Raw genomic sequence first — 16224 nt, forward strand, 5'->3', positions numbered from 1 at the left:
ATCGGCCATTCCGATTAATCGGTCGACCTCTAGTTGTTGTCTTAGCTAGCTCTCCCAATCAACACCTATGATTGCTTTATGTCTCTCTCTAATGTCAGTATTCTTTTGTATACTGTTGTTTCGGGTAGTTATCATTGTTTTATTTTACTACGGAGTCCCTAGCCCCACTCAACATGCTTCCGATACCTCTTTTGTCCCACCTCCCACACATGTGGTGACCTCACCTAGCATAACTAGTGCCCCCACAGATGCAACCTCTCTTATCGTCACTCAATGCTTAGGTTTACCTCCACTGTACTCGCACCCTACCATACCCCTGTCTGTACATTATGCTCTGAATCTATTCTACCACGCCCAGAAATCTGCTCCTTTTATTCTCTGCCCACAACGCACTAGACGACCAGTTTTGATAGCCTTTAGCCATACCCTCATCCTACTCCTCCTCTGTTCCTTGGGGGATGTAGAGGTTTATCCAGGCCCTGTGTGTCCACATGCGCTCTCATTTGTTGACTTCTGTAACGTAAAATCCTTGGTTTCATGCATGTTAACATCAGAAGCCTCAAGTTTTTTTACTCACTGCTTTAGCACACTCCGCCAACCTTGAGGTCCTTGCCGTGTCTGAATCCTGGCTTAGGAAGGCCACCAAAAATTCTGAGATTTCCATTTTCCGGCAAGATAGAACTGCCAAAGGCGGAGGAGTTGCAATCTACTGTAGAGATAGAACTCTGCAGGCTGTCATACTTTCCAGGTCTATGCCCAAACAGTTCCAGCTTCTAATTTTCTAAAATGAATCTCACCAGAAATAAGTCGCTCACTGTTGCTGCCTGTTATAGACCCACCTCAGCTCCCAGCTGTGCCCTGGACACCATATGTGAAATGATTGCCCCCCATCTATCTAAAGAGTTTGTTCTGTTATGTGACCTAAACTGGGATATGCTTAACACCCCGGCCGTCCTACAATCTAAGCTAGATGCCCTCAATCTCACACAAATTATCAAGAAACCCACCAGGTACAACCCTAAATCCGTAAACATGGGCACCCTCATAGATATTATCCTGACCAACTTGCCCTCCAAATACACCTCTGCTGTTTTCAATCAGGATTTCAGCGATCACTGCCTCATTGCCTGCATCTGTTATGGGTCCGCAGTCAAACGGCCACCCCTCATCACTGTCAAACGCTCCCTAAAACACTTCTGCGAGCAGGCCTTTTTAATCGACCTGGCCCGTGTATCCTGGAAGGATATTGACCTCATCCCGTCAGTAGAGGAGACCTGGATGTTCTTTAAAATGAATTTCCTCACCATCTTAAATAAGCATGCCCCTTTAAAAAAAATTGAACTAAGAACAGATATAGCCCTTGGTTCACTTCAGACCTGACTGCCCTCGACCAGCATCGAATAGTCCCCGCGATATGCAACTTTTCAGGGAAGTCAGGAACCAATACACACAGTCAGTTAGGAAAGCAAAGGCTAGCTTTTTCAAACAGAAATTTGCATCCTGTACCTCTAACTCCAAAAAGTTCTGGGACACTGAAGTCCATGAAGAATAAGAGCACCTCCTCCCAGCTGCCCACTGCACTGAGGCTAGGAAACATGGTCACCACCGATTTTTAAATCCACGATAATTGAGAATTTCAATAAGCAATTCTCTACGGCTGGCCATGCTTTCCACCTGGCTTCCCCAACACTGGCCAACCGCTCCACACCCCCCGCAGCTACTGGCCCAAGCCTCCCCAGCTCTCCTTCACCCAAATCCAGATAGCAGATGTTCTGAAAGAGCTGCAAGACCTGTACAAATCAGCTGGGCTAGACAATCTGGACCCTCTCTTTCTAAAATTATCCGCCGCCATTGTTGCAACCCCTATTTCTAGTCTGTTCAACCTCTCTTTCGTATCGTCTGAGACTCCTAAAGATTGGAAAGCTGCCGCGGTCATCCCCCTCCTCAAAGAGGGTGACACTCTAGACCCAAACTGCTACAGACCTATATCCATCCTGCCCTGTCTTTTCTAAAGTCTTCGAAAGCCAAGTTAACAAACAGATCACTGACCATTTCGAATCCCACCGTACCTTCTCCGCTGTGCAATCCGGTTTCCGAACTGGTCACGGGTGCACCTCAGCCACGCTCAAGGTACTACACAATATCATAACCGCCATCGATAAAAGACAGTACTGTGCAGCCATTTTCATCGACCTGGCCAAGGCTTTCGACTCTTGTCAATCACCGTATTCTTATCGGCAGACTCAACGGCCTCGCCTGGTTCACCAACTACGTCTCAGAGTTCACTGTGTCAGATTGGAGGGCCTGTTGTCTGGCAGTCTCTATGGGGGTACCACAGGGTTCAATTCTCGGGCCGACTCTTTTCTCTGTATATATCAACGATGTCGCTCTTGCTGCGGGTGATTCCCTGATCCACCTCTACGCAGACGACACCATTCTGTATACTTCTGGCCCCTCTTTGGACACTGATAACAAACCTCCAAATGAGCTTCAATGGCATACAGCACTCCTTCTGTGGCATCCAACTGCTCTTAAACGCTCGTAAAACTAAATGCATGCTCTTCAACCGATCACTGCCCGCACCCGCCCGCCCGACTAGCATCACTACTCTGGACGGTTCTGACATAGAATATGTGGACAAGGTATCTGGCTAGACTGTAAACTCTCCTTCCAGACTCGTATTAAGCATCTCCAATTCAAAATTAAATCTACAATTGGCTTCCTATTTTGCAACAAAGCCTCCTTCACTCACGCTGCCAAACATACCCTCGTAAAACTAACTATCCTAACGATCCTCGACTTCGGCGATGTCATTTACAAAATAGCCTCTAACACTCTACTCAGACTGCATCCAGTTTGCTATCACAGTGCCATCCGTTTTGTCACCAAAGCCCCATATAATACCCACCACTGCGACCTGTGTGCTCTCGTCAGCTGGCCCTCGCTACGTATTCGTCGCCAGACCCACTGGCTCCAGGTCATCTATAAGTCTTTGCTAGGTTAAGCTCCGCCTTATCTCAGCTCACTGGTCACCATAACACAGTCACCCGTAGCACGCGCTCCAGCAGGTATATTTCACTGGTCATCCCCAAAGCTAACACCTCATTTTGCCGCCTTTCCTTCCTGTTCTCTGCTGCCAATGACTGGAACGAATTGCAAAAATCGCTGAAGTTGGAGACTTATATCTCCCTCACTAACTTTAAGCATCAGCTATCTGAGCAGCTTACCGATCACTGCAGCTGTACATATTCCATCTGTAAATAGCCCATCCAACTACCTACCCCATATTGTTTTTATTTACTTTTTTTGCTCTTTTCCACACCAGTATTTCTACTTGCACATCATCATCTGCACATCTATCACTCCAGTGTTAATTTGCTAAATTGTAATTAAACTTTGTTACTATTGGCCTATTTATTGCCTTACCTCCTTACTCCATTTGCACACACTGTGTATTGATTTTTCTATTGTGTTATTGACTGTACTTTTGTTTATCCCATGTGTAACTCTTGTTTTTTGTCGCACTGCTTTGCTTTATTTTTATCAGGTTACAGTTGTAAATGAGAACTTGTTCTCAACTGGCCTACCTGGTTAAATAAAGGTGAAATTAAAATCAAACACAATGTAGAAATAGTAGCCTACTTTGACAATTCAGTTAATGCAACAAGTATTAGAGACAAAGAGAGAAGATACACAACTGTTCAGAGACAAATTATTTGTAGGATGTATTTCACACTGTCACTTTAGTGTTTGCATTTAGCCTACAAAATATCACTTCTGGAACCACGGCCCCACCCTGCAAAGTGTCACAGAACACGTGGACTACCCAACAGAGGTTTCTCCCACTCTTTGCCCTGCATCCACTCCGGATGCACACCACGCACTCTCTCTTGTGCCCTTCAAACTTCACCTACTTTCAAATGAGTTACAACTCAGTTCACACGCCCTGGTGCCACACTCTTGGCTCTCCTCTTCCTGCCACTGTAGCCATATCACAAAGTGAATGCACAAGCTGAATTTTGAATGCTTTAGGTACCAGCACTTGGGATTTCTGGTAAGGGGCCGGGTCCCCCACACAATTTATGATGGCAATGTTGAGCATCCCCCAAACACATACTTCCACCATTTTCTGCCTGTGTGTCCAATATTGTAATAGCTCCTCGGTTGGTCAAGATGGCCAACCCCACCCATTCTCTTGGTGTAACCCATTACAAGCTCTAGAGCAGATATGTTCCTACCACTTAAAAACGACTCCAAACCCCCTGCCACTGTCACTTTAGGCCCAGGCTGTGTGGTACAAGGGTGGGACTTGGGGCAGACACACTCCATGGAAACGTAGGCTTCCCTCTCAGGTGTGCTCTCCCTCTGTTCTCTCACTTTGCTTCCACTCTCCACATCTCTATCCCTCCAATCATCTCTAGCTCCTCTTCCTCCATGCCTTTTTGCTGCTGAGCCCTGACTCCATATCATGTCCTTTGCTTTCACTGACCTAGAGGAACAGAGTAACAGGGAGAGGAGCAACAAATAGGATGCAATTGTAGTCAGGAACAACTCACTCACACACAATGTCTCTTCCTTCCTCTTTTTTTCTCTCAACCATACACATACTCTCTTCCTAATAAAGGGTTTTCATAATAAATTGTGATAGTTACCCGGCTCCCTTTCCACACTCTCTCCCTCTCTCTCCTCCATTCAACTCTTGCTTGACTAGCTACAGAGTTAGACAATGTTGGCTGGTTAGTTACGAAGCTGGGACAGTTTCCAAATGAATTGCATCAGTAGAAATAGGCCAAAACAAGTAGTTTGTTAGCTGGCTTTGTAAACAAATATCCTTCTCATATGAGCTCCACTGCGCAGGCATCTACTACCTTAACACGGCAGCTAAGCTGTCAAATAATAGGAAGACAAGCCAATGAGTATCTGTACCTTGCAAACATGACAAACCATAACCTAAGCCCAACAGATAAACACAAATTACTCTAGCCTTCATTTCAGTGGCTAGTTAGCTGCCATTTATGGCTGGCTAGTGAAAGTGACAGCTGAGGTTGACGCTTTGAGCGCAGCCCAAATTTACCGCTACCGTACCGCTAATTTGCCTGACCAACTAGCTAGCTATAGCAAGCAACTTGGGCTGTTTCCATAGGAATTACATTGGTAGAAACAAGACAAAGCAACCAAATAGTTAGCTGACTATATACAGCTAAACACTGAAACTATTTCCATGTGACAGAGAGAAATCATTCGAGCTCCTCCGCTGATGTGCTCGCCTGTCCCAACCAAGCTATCATTACATGACAGTACTTGCTATTTCCCAAGTTTCACAGCATCAAACATCGACAACACCAAACGTTCAGTATCAGTCAAAAGTTTGGACACGTACTCATTCAAGGGTTTTTCTTTATTTTTACTATTTTCTACATTGTAGAATTATAGTGAAGACATCAAGACTATGAAATTACACATGGAATCATGTAGTAACCAAAAAAGTGTTTTGTTTGAGAATCTTCAAGGTAGCCACCTTTTTCCTTGATGACAGCTTTGCACACTCTTGGCATTCTCTCAACCAGCTTCACCTGGAAGGCTTTTCCGACAGTCTTGAAGGAGTTCCCACATGCTGGGCATGTGGCTGCTTTTCCTTCACTCTGCGGTCCAACTCATCCCAAACCATTTCAATGGTTGAGGTCAACTGATTGTGGAGGCCAGGTCAACTGATTGTGGAGGCCAGGTCAACTGATTGTGGAGGCCAGGTCATCTGATTGTGGAGGCCAGGTCATCTGATTGTGGAGGCCAGGTCATCACTCTCCTTGGTCAATTAGCCCTTACACAGCCTGGAGGTGTGTTGGGTCATTGTCCTGTTGTGAAAACAAATGATAGTCCCACTAAGTGCAAACCAGATGGTATGGCGTATCGCTGCAGAATGCTGTGGTAGCCATGCAGGTTAAGTGTGCCTTGAATTCTAAATAAATCAGACTTTCACCAGCAAAGCACCCCCACACCGTCACACCACCTCCATGCTTCACGGTGGAAACCATACATGCGTCTCACAAAGACACTCCGGTTGGAACTAAAAATCGCACGTTTGGACTCGTCAGACCAAAGGACAGATTTCCACCGGTCTAATGTCCATTGCTTGTGTTTCTTGGCCCAATCAAGTCTCTTCTTATTATTGGTGTCCTTTAGTAGTGGTTTCTTCGCAGCAATTCGACCATGAAGGCTTAATTCATGTCGTCTCCTCTGAACAGTTATTTGTCACTTGAACTCTGAAGCATTTATTTGGGAAGCAATTTCTGAGGCTGGTAACTCTAATAAACTCATGCTCTGTAGCAGAAGTAACTCTGGATCTTCCTTTCTTGTGGCGGTCCTCATGGGCCAGTTTCATCAGTGCTTGATGGTTTTTGCGACTGCAATTGAAGAAAGTTTCAGAATTCTTCACATTTTCTGCATTGACTGATCTTCATGTGTTAAAGTAATGATGGCCTGTCGTTTCTCTTTGCTTATTTGAGCTGTTCTTGCCATAATATGGACTTGGTCTTTTACCAAATAGGGCTATCTTCTGTATACCACCACTAACTTGTCACAACACAACTGATTGGCTCAAACACATTAAGAAGGAAAGAAATTCCACAAATGAACTTTTAACAAAGCACATCAGTAAATTGAAATACATTCCAGGTGACTACCTCATGAAGCTGGTTGAGAGAATGCCAAGAGTGTGCAAAGCTGTCATCAAGGCAAAGGGTGGCTATTTGAAGAATCTCCCATTTTAAAATATATATATTTTTCTGTTACTACATGAATATGTTATTTCATAGTTTTGATGTCTTCACTATTATGCTACAATGTACAAAATAGTAAAGAAAAATCAACCCACTTATAACTCGTTTACTCAATGTAGCAAAGTTAGCCATGTTATTAATACAACTTTGTTGACATATGCAACACTGAAGTATACTATGGGCTACTCTGTAATATATTCTGTGGAGGAAATGGATGATCATCTGAAATCTCTCTCGCTCTGTCTATAGGGCGTACTCACTCGTCGACTCCAGCCAGGTGTCCACTTTCCTCATCTCCATCCTCCTCATTGTCTATGGCAGCTTCAGGTGAGTACCCTGTCCAAGTGCTTACATCCCAGATAGGCCAACACTCGTCACTATGGGGCTCGTCTTCTTTATCATGTTATTTCCATTATAGTAAGCATTGAACACCTATGTTGAGCTATCCACTCTTTTTAAAACAAGTCTTTGCTATTCTCTCCGTGATATAAGCTTGATTTATTTCAGTTAGTCAACCTTTCTTTCCACCTTTCCCTCTCTCTCCCTATGCAGATCGTTGAACATGGACTGTGAGAACCAGGAGAAGGATAAGGATGGTAACCCTGTCCCGAATGGGGCCTTCAACAATGGCAACACAAACAACAGTGAGTCTCACATATTTGGTGAGACATAAGACATACAGAGCGTGTGTTTTTCTTTTCTGTTTACAAGTTGGAAGTCGTCATACCATGGATTCCGTATATTTAGTGGTTGGTTTGTTTGCTGTTACCCAGGCTATAGATGCAGCACATGCAGAAATGTGTATGCCTGTGTGTATGATAGTGATAGACACAGACAATCTGTGTGTTTGAGCATTCTCACTTGTGCATGTATTGTGTTGTCTTGCAGGTATTCAAACCATAGACTCCACGCAGGCTCTGTTCCTGCCCATAGGTGCCTCCGTGTCTCTGCTCGTCATGTTCTTTTTCTTCGACTCTGTCCAGGTGGTTTTCACCATTTGCACCGCAGGTACCTGACCCGGCACACCACACACACACAAACAAACGTGCCATAATGTTACAGAGCAATTTCTTGTCTAAAGGCAAGCAGACCTTAATTTAGTTGTTTCCTTAGAGCATGATATATTAGTCGTGCAGTTAGGCAAAATGCAGATCATCATGCATTGATTTAACAAAAACATTTCTCTGCATACTTCTTATGGGTGAGATGACAATGATTATCACTCTGTTAAACTGAGTGGAAACCAATGGACTGAAACAAACTGTCTGGTTACGATTACTCTCTCGTTTACTCGTTCACTTATCTATCTCCCTCTTTGTTGTTCCTCATCAGTTCTTGCAACAATTGCGTTTGCATTCCTCCTGTTGCCAATGTGCCAGTACTTGACCAGACCCTGCTCCCCACAAAACAAGTAAGTAAGTTTCTTTGTCCATTGTCTCTCTCTCTTTCTCTCTCTCTCCCAGGACCCTGCTGTCTTCCTCTCCCCCCTCTGGCTCTCACTCTTTATCTCTATTGTTCTCTCTTGTATCTCAATCTGCATAATGCCATTTGAATCGGTGTGTGCCTGTTGGCCTGTGATCACTTTGGCACCAAAAATAACAAAATACCAATTGTTCCGCAGCATATGCTTTTGAGTCTCTATTCACTCCAGAGGCACAACTGATTCGGCGCCATCCGTCCTCAGGCTTATCAATAGGATGTTAGAGATGCATGGTGTCATGTTGGTCCACATGTCAAACTGAGAGGCTACCATAGCCAAGTCTCCAATGTCACAACTCTTTAATTCCCCTTTTCTGTTTGACAATGTAAAGCATCTGGCCTTTATTTTAACTCTTAACCTGGACCGCCTTGTCTAGGTTTTGAGTAAACTTTGCTATATCTACATATTTAACCCCGTACATATCGACTTGCGTTTAGAGATAATGTATTTTCCAGTGAAGAGATTGTGTATTATTGTCCAGTGTGTATAAACCATCTCTCTCCTTCCTCCCCCCTGTAGGATCTCGTTTGGCTGCTGTGGGCGCTTCACTCTGGCCGAGCTCCTCGCCTTCTCCCTCTCTGTCATGCTGGTGCTGATCTGGGTGCTGACGGGACACTGGCTGCTCATGGACGGTATGTCATTGTGTCATGACTGCCTTGTGTGTGGGGGCGTAAACGGCGTATTTCAGATTATTGTTTGCCATTGCCTTTCTTTAGTTTCTCTATCTCAGTTTGTGTGTCTCACTCTCTGAGCTCCATTACATGTGTTTTTGAGCTGCTTGTGTTCATATTAGAGGTCTTCATGGGTCCAACGGAACCAGAATTTTCGAGATCGGGACTGGAGCAGGCGCGGGTCCTAAATTCAGACTTTTGTCTCGGATCAGGGTTGGGACTGAAATAATTGCCATAGGCCTTGGGTATGTGCAATTAAAATGAATTTACCGACTCGACCTTATTGGACCTGTCCTCTGTTAATTTTGTGTGATGAGAACTGCGCACGCTTGTTATCGGAGTCAGCTAATTGCAACTCAATAAATCATGTAGCTTATATCCAGCTGAAACTGGTTCCGGCTGCTCATCTCATGTGCGCCTGCTGCTAAGGTGAGACGAGTGAGTAAAATTAGCCTTAGCCTAAGCTACTGTTTATTGCGAAGATGGAGTAAAACAAAAGTTAGAGGATGAAGAGTATAGTGAAAAGAAGCCGACAAGGGGAATGTCCTCGGACAAGTTTTAATATTCTAGTGGACAAAGATGAGAAGCATGTTGGTGTGACCTAATGGACTGTGCTATTTAGGTTTGATGCAATTTTCTACCTTTCATTTATTTTTGTATTCATTCTATTGTGTTATTATTTGTATTATTATTATTATTATAAATCCATTATTATATTAATAATCTAAACCAGTTCTTTAAATAACTTATGTAAAAAGGGGTATGTTTTACTTTTTGTTGGCTAACTTTGTGCTCCGTATTTAGTTTAAGGCTAAATGACAAAAATATCAATGTTAAAAGTAGGCCTGTTGTAAAATAAATAGCATTAATCTATTGCTGTCATTTGTTGGGTAGGACTACGGTAGGCAATCTCCTTTGTTGGTAAGAGCTTCTGTAGGCCTGTTTTGTATTTTTATTATAAATGACTTGACTGACTTTTGTTATTACCCTAATAAAGTTAAGCAACTTTTGTGTAGGTGTGGTATGGTTATTTTTCGACTTAGCTACTGCAGGCCTATGAAGGCAGTGCACTCAAACTGACTCTTGACAGTTGAACTTCGGGTGAGGAAGACTGTTTTAGACTTAGCAGAGTTGCTCCTTTAGGCTAACAATTATCATGCTTATCTTTCAAAAAAATATTCTGATAGAAATGTTACAAATTAGCCTCCTTCTGTACACGTATAGCAGTAGTAGCCTATACAGATATCTGACAAATCTAAAGAAATCCATGGTACTGGCATATCTCTCTCTAGGCTGGTCTCCCTTTATATTTATATATGAATATGCTACACAACGAATAGTTGTTTTTGTAATTTGTTATACGCAGTTAAGGGCACCTAACTGTGGATCATTTGGCCAATATCGCTTGTTTATTGATGGCGCTAGCAGCGCCCAGTTGGGAGTTTTCGTTCGTTCTGCTTTCAGATCTGAACAGGTCTCTCTTGAGCCGAACCAGCACGGGTCTCTTTACCACGGCCCTTTTCGGAGTGGGTCTGACTGTCCTTGGGTCCATTGGGAACAGTCTGTTTTTAAAATGTAATTTCTGCATATTTGGTTGGGTGGTTTTTGGACATGTGAAGACCTCTAGTTCATGTCTGATTCCTCTCTCTCTCGCTCTCTCTCTCGCGCGCGCGCTCTGAGCTTCATGTGTGTGTTCATAAAGGTTTGATTCCTCTGTCTATCTCTCTCGCGTGCTCTCTGAGCTTCATGTGTGTGTTCATAAAGGTTTGATTCCTCTGTCTATCTCTCTCGCGTGCTCTCTGAGCTTCATGTGTGTGTTCATAAAGGTTTGATTCCTCTGTCTATCTGAGATCTGTGTGTGTGAGCATTTCTTTCCCTCTCTCCCCCTCCCTCCATGTGTGATATTCCTCTCTCTCTCCTCAGCTCTAGCCATGGGGCTGTGTGTGGCCATGATAGCGTTTGTGCGGCTGCCCAGTCTGAAGGTGTCTTGCCTGCTGCTGTCAGGGCTGCTCATCTATGACGTGTTCTGGGTAAGAGAGCCCCCCCCCCCTCCCTTCACCCCACCGCCACCCAGTTGACCCAAATATATGACTGCTAAAACACAGGCAGGGCCATGAGTCATCCGGCCCGCGAGGGGGTCCAATCCGGCCCACGGGTGGTTTGAGTAAAAAAAAAAGTTACAAATGTCTTGAATGTGTCCAGCGTGCGTGCTAATAATCACCTAAATGTAAGCTAGACAGTTGGGGAACATGGAAAATTCCAAAACATTATGATGAAAAATGAAGTGGGGGGGCTGTCAATATTTTGATCCCTAGTTGCACCACACATTCCCAAGCCATCTTGGTGTTCAATGTGTACATTTATATTTTTTAAACTGTAGTGCTTTGTGTTTGATGTTGTAAATGTTTCTGCAACTTTGTGTGCTATTTTGGCCAGGTCTCTTGTAAAAGAGGTGGTTAATTTCAATGAGACTAACCTGGTAAAATATAATCCAAGTAAAACTATGGATAGAGGATTATTTTTTTAGCACATTTTGACAGTGAGGCAATGCATAAAAAAATGAAGGTGTGTGTGAACCCCAAAAGTGGCCCCGGGGCAAAATTAGATTGCCACCCCTGCTGTAAAATCAAATCAAATGTTATTGGTCACATACACATGGTTAGCAGATGTTAATGCAAGTGTAGCGAAATGCTTGTGCTTCTAGTTCCAACCGTGCAGTAATGTCTAACAAGTAATCTAACAATTTCACAACAACTACCTTATACACACAAGTGTAAAGGAATGATTAAGAATATGTACATATAAGTATATGGATGAGCGATGGCCGAACGGCATAGGCAAGATGCAGTAGATGGTATAGAGTACATTATATAAAGTGGCATTGTTTAAGTGACTTGTGATACATTTATTACATCCTAATGTTAATTATAAAAGTGGCTAGAGATTAAGTCTGTTGGCAGAAGCCACTCGATGTTAGTGATGGCTGTTTAACAGTCTGATGGCCTTGAGATAGAAGCTGTTTTTCAGTCTCTCGGTCCCAGCTTTGATGCACCTGTACTGACCTCGCCTTCTGGATGATAGCAGGGTGAACAGTCAATGGCTCGGGTGGTTGTTGTCCTTGATAATGTTTTTGGCCTTCCTATGACGTCGGGAGGTGTAGGTGTCCTGGAGGGCAGGTAGTTTGCCCCCGGTGATGCGTTGTGCAGATCTCACTACCCTCTGGAGAGCCTTACGGTTGTGGGCGGAGCAGTTGCCGTACCAAGCGGTGATACAGCCCAACAGGATGCTCTTGATTGTGCATCTGTAAAAGTTTGAGTGTTTTTGGCCTCCTGAGGTTGAAGAGGCACTGTTGCGCCTTCTTCACCACACTGTCTGTGTGGGTGGACCATTTCAGTTTGTCCGTGATGTGTACGCCGAGGAACTTAAAACTTTCCACCTTCTCCACTACTGTCCCGTCGATGTGGATAGGGGGTGCTCCCTCTGCTCTTTCCTGAAGTCCACGATCATCTCCTTTGTTTTGTTGACGTTGAATGTGAGGTTATTTTCCTGACACCACACTCCGAAGGCCCTCTCCTCGTCGCTGTAGACGATGTCAAAGTGGCTTACTGTATGTGCGAAGACATAAGGTACAGAGTTTCACTGTTCCATGTCTCTTAGGTTAATTAAGGTGGACAGAGCAGAACAGGGAATAGAGCAGAATGGTATAGACTGACATTTCCATGCTAACAGGACAGTTGACGTTAATGGTTATTCCCGCTGTACACCATGGTAGAGCCTTAAAGGCCAACTCTGTTCTTCAATCACATTTGTCGTGGTTAGACAACATGTGTAAGACAGAACTACAAACAGTGGCAATTTCTTAGGATTGCTTGAGCCACAGTAGATGACTCTTCGATATGTGTCTGTCCTGCAGGTGTTCTTCTCGGCCTACATCTTCAACAGCAACGTGATGGTGAAGGTGGCCACCCAGCCGGCTGACAACCCCTTAGACGTGCTCTCCAGGAAGCTCCACCTGGGCCCTGGGATGGGCCGTGACGTCCCACGCTTGTCCCTGCCCGGCAAGCTAGTTTTCCCCAGGTACCATAGCCTGACCGTGGGGGGTGGGTCGCTGGACTTGTGTGTGAACCTCCAGCTCCATTCACTAGAGCTGTATTGATTAACCTCTGCCGTTGTTATGAGCGCTGAAACTCACGCTTCTATTTCCTCTTCTCTTGCCCTTTCCCACCCTCTCTCACTCCTGCTTTTACCTTCCCGCTATGACGCAACCCACGACTGTCATCTCCTTATTATTCCCGCTCCTCCTCTTTGCATCCTGCCCTTCACCTTGTCTTGGTTCCCTCCCCCTCTTATTTTCTCCCTATATTTCATCCATCCCTCCCCCCTTTTCCCCCTATATCTCAACCCTCTCTCCATCCAGTTCCACAGGCAGTCACTTCTCCATGCTGGGGATCGGGGACATAGTGATGCCGGGGCTACTGCTGTGCTTTGTGCTGCGCTACGACAACTACAAGAAGCAAGCCAACGGGGAGGCGGGGGGGCCAGGCACACCCGGACGCATGGGGCGCGTCTCCTACTTCCACTGCACTCTCATAGGATACTTTGTGGGTAAGAACAGAGTGGAGAAGTGAGAGCGGTGGGATGGACCATCATGTAACACAGGGCTGCCCAATCCTGTTCCTGTCAGAGCGACCCTCGAGTAGTAACTAGTGCTTGGCAAAGAGTCAGAAACTTTCTGGTAAATTTCCGGAATTTTTCCGTGTGAAGATAAGTCTGGGAATTTGGGGAATTTTGCTTAAATTCATCAAAAAAGTTAGCTTATAACAGTGAACATTTTTGGGGGAATACTACACATAAGGCAATTCTAGGTCTTGTCTCATATTTTGGTTAAACTATTCCCAATTCAATGGAATTGCAACCCTCTGCATGCACAGTGCATTCTTCCATCACATGTACAGCTGATTCTCAAGATATTGCACACTAATGAGATGCTATTTAGCCCACACTTCTACACTGTCTGAGCCAAGGACTACATACTTTCTGGTAAGTATTGATTACAATACTGGGTGGGGTGAATATATTTTATGACATTTTTTAAACTAGTAAATAGCAGCCTACAGCAAAGTGTGTTTTAAATCATTTCTAACTTGTTAACAATTTCTGCTATTTAGTTTCTGCTACCGTGTGGGTTTTAGCTTACTTGAGCCTGCTAACTGAGGAGTGTTAATTCACCTGTTTCCATACATGTTTCATTTTAAAACATTTATCTTACAAAGGAGTTGTTTAATCTAACTGCTTAACTATTTATCTGTACATGGAATTGTATTTGTTAGTTTTTTTTTTGACAATTTTTTTCCTAAACTTTACAAGAAAATGCCATGGGCACTATCAGATGTGTGGAGACATTTCACTGCAGCTAATGTAGAAGGAAAAGCTGTGTACATTTTGCAAATACAGTGCCAAATCATATGTGAAGAATGCAACAAAGATGCAGAATCATCTGGCCAAGTGCATAAAGTTCCCTCAGCGCTCACAACAAGCAGCAACTGACAAATGTCCCTCTACCTCTATTTGAGGTGAAAATGATGAATCGGACACCTTATCGATAGCAACAGCTCATGGTCCTCCTGGAATCAGAAGTTTGTTTTGACTCAGCGGAGGAACGTAGTCAGAAGTGCTGATGAATGTCTTACTCGAGTTGTATATGCAACTGGTTCACCTCTGATGCTCCCCGGCAATGTGTATTGGAAGAGATTTCTCAATGTTCATCGCCCAGCATACAGCCCTCCAACCAGACATGCTTTATCTACTCATTTGCTGGATACAGAGTTCAAGTGGAGGTCAAGCAAATAATAGAGAAATCAGACTGTATTGCAATCATCTCTGATGGGTTGTCAAATGTTCGTGGGCAAGGAATAATTAACTACATCTCCATCCCTCAACCAGTATTCTACAAGAGCACAGACACCAGGGACAACACACATTTACATTACATTTAAGTCATTTAGCAGACGCTCTTATCCAGAGCGACTTACAAATTGGAAAGTTCATACATATTCATCCTGGTCCCCCCGTGGGGAATGAACCCACAACCCTGGCGTTGCAAGCGCCATGCTCTACCAACTGAGCCACACGGGACCCACACCCATCTCTACATTGCAGATGAGCTGAAGGAAGTCATCAATGACCTTGGACCACAGAACGTATTTGCACTGGTGACAGACAATGCTGCGAACATGAAGACTGCTTGGTCTAAAGTGGAGTCCTATTCTCACATCACACCCATTGGCTGTGCTGCTCATGCATTGAATCTGCTCCTCAATGACATCATGGCACTGAAAACAATGGATACACTCTACAAGAGAGCCAAGGAAATGGTTAGGTATGTGAAGGGTCATCAAGTTATAGCAGCAATCTACCTCACCGAGCAAAGTGAGAAGAATAAGAGCACCACATTGAAGCTGCCCAGCAACACCCATTGGGTGCGTACATGTTGGACCCCAAGTATGCTGGCAAAAGCATCCTGTCTGGTGCAGAGATCCACAAGGCCTATGGTGTCATCACTGCCATGTCTCGCCACCTTGGCCTAGATGAGGGCAAGGTTCTTAACAGTCTTGCGAAGTATACTTCCAAGCAAGGGCTTTGGGATGGAGCTGCAATATAGCTGTCGTGCCAATATATCTGTTAGATTGTGAAGTTGAAGTTAGATTGTGTTATACCGTTATCAGAATAGAGAGAGCCCCATTGAAATTACTTATCAGTTTAGTTGCCAGCCTAGGGTCCTGGATTACTTATATTTAGAATTTAAGCATATTTAGAACTTTTTATTATTCAAAACGTCAAATACCGTCATACACTCAAATGTGAAAAATATTATGATATCAGATTTAGGCCATATCCCCCAGCCCTAGTAGTAACTAACCTGATTCAGCTCATCAACCAGATAATTATTAGAATCAGGTGTGCTAGAACCTACAGGACAGTAGCTCTCCAGCAACATGGTTGGGCTGCCCTGATGTAACACAACCACTGGTTTAGAGATGACAGCTTAATACAGAAGCATGTCTGTTCTATGAAATACACTGAGTGTACAAACCACTAGGAATACACGCTCTTTCCATGACATAGACCGACCAGGTGAATCCGGGTGACAGCTATGATCACTTATTGATGTCAACTTCAATCAGTTTAGATGAAAGGGAGGAGACTGGTTAAAGAAGGATTTTTAAGCCTTGATATATGGATTGTGTGTGTGACATTCAGAGGGTGAATGGGCAAGGCAAAATAATTAAGTGCCTTT

The 16224-nt window shown here is 44.1% G+C and overlaps 1 protein-coding gene across 2 annotated transcripts in view; it reads left to right on the forward strand.

Annotated features, from left to right (window-relative positions):
• Window positions 1-16224, forward strand: part of LOC139552413 (signal peptide peptidase-like 3) — a 42217-nt gene that overhangs the window by 6770 nt on the left and 19223 nt on the right. The window contains exons 2-9 of one of the 2 annotated variants that reach the window (XM_071364136.1): window positions 7026-7103; window positions 7329-7420; window positions 7665-7784; window positions 8109-8187; window positions 8776-8888; window positions 10851-10957; window positions 12841-13004; window positions 13345-13532. In XM_071364136.1, the coding sequence (XP_071220237.1) occupies window positions 7026-7103; window positions 7329-7420; window positions 7665-7784; window positions 8109-8187; window positions 8776-8888; window positions 10851-10957; window positions 12841-13004; window positions 13345-13532 (941 nt within the window). Of the gene's footprint in view, window positions 1-7025; window positions 7104-7328; window positions 7439-7664; window positions 7785-8108; window positions 8188-8775; window positions 8889-10850; window positions 10958-12840; window positions 13005-13344; window positions 13533-16224 lie in introns of both variants that reach the window. The other variant, XM_071364135.1, reaches the window with a different exon arrangement.

This window comes from Salvelinus alpinus, chromosome 24 (genome assembly GCF_045679555.1).
Source record: "Salvelinus alpinus chromosome 24, SLU_Salpinus.1, whole genome shotgun sequence".
In the NCBI taxonomy this organism is placed as follows: Eukaryota; Metazoa; Chordata; class Actinopteri; order Salmoniformes; family Salmonidae; genus Salvelinus; species Salvelinus alpinus.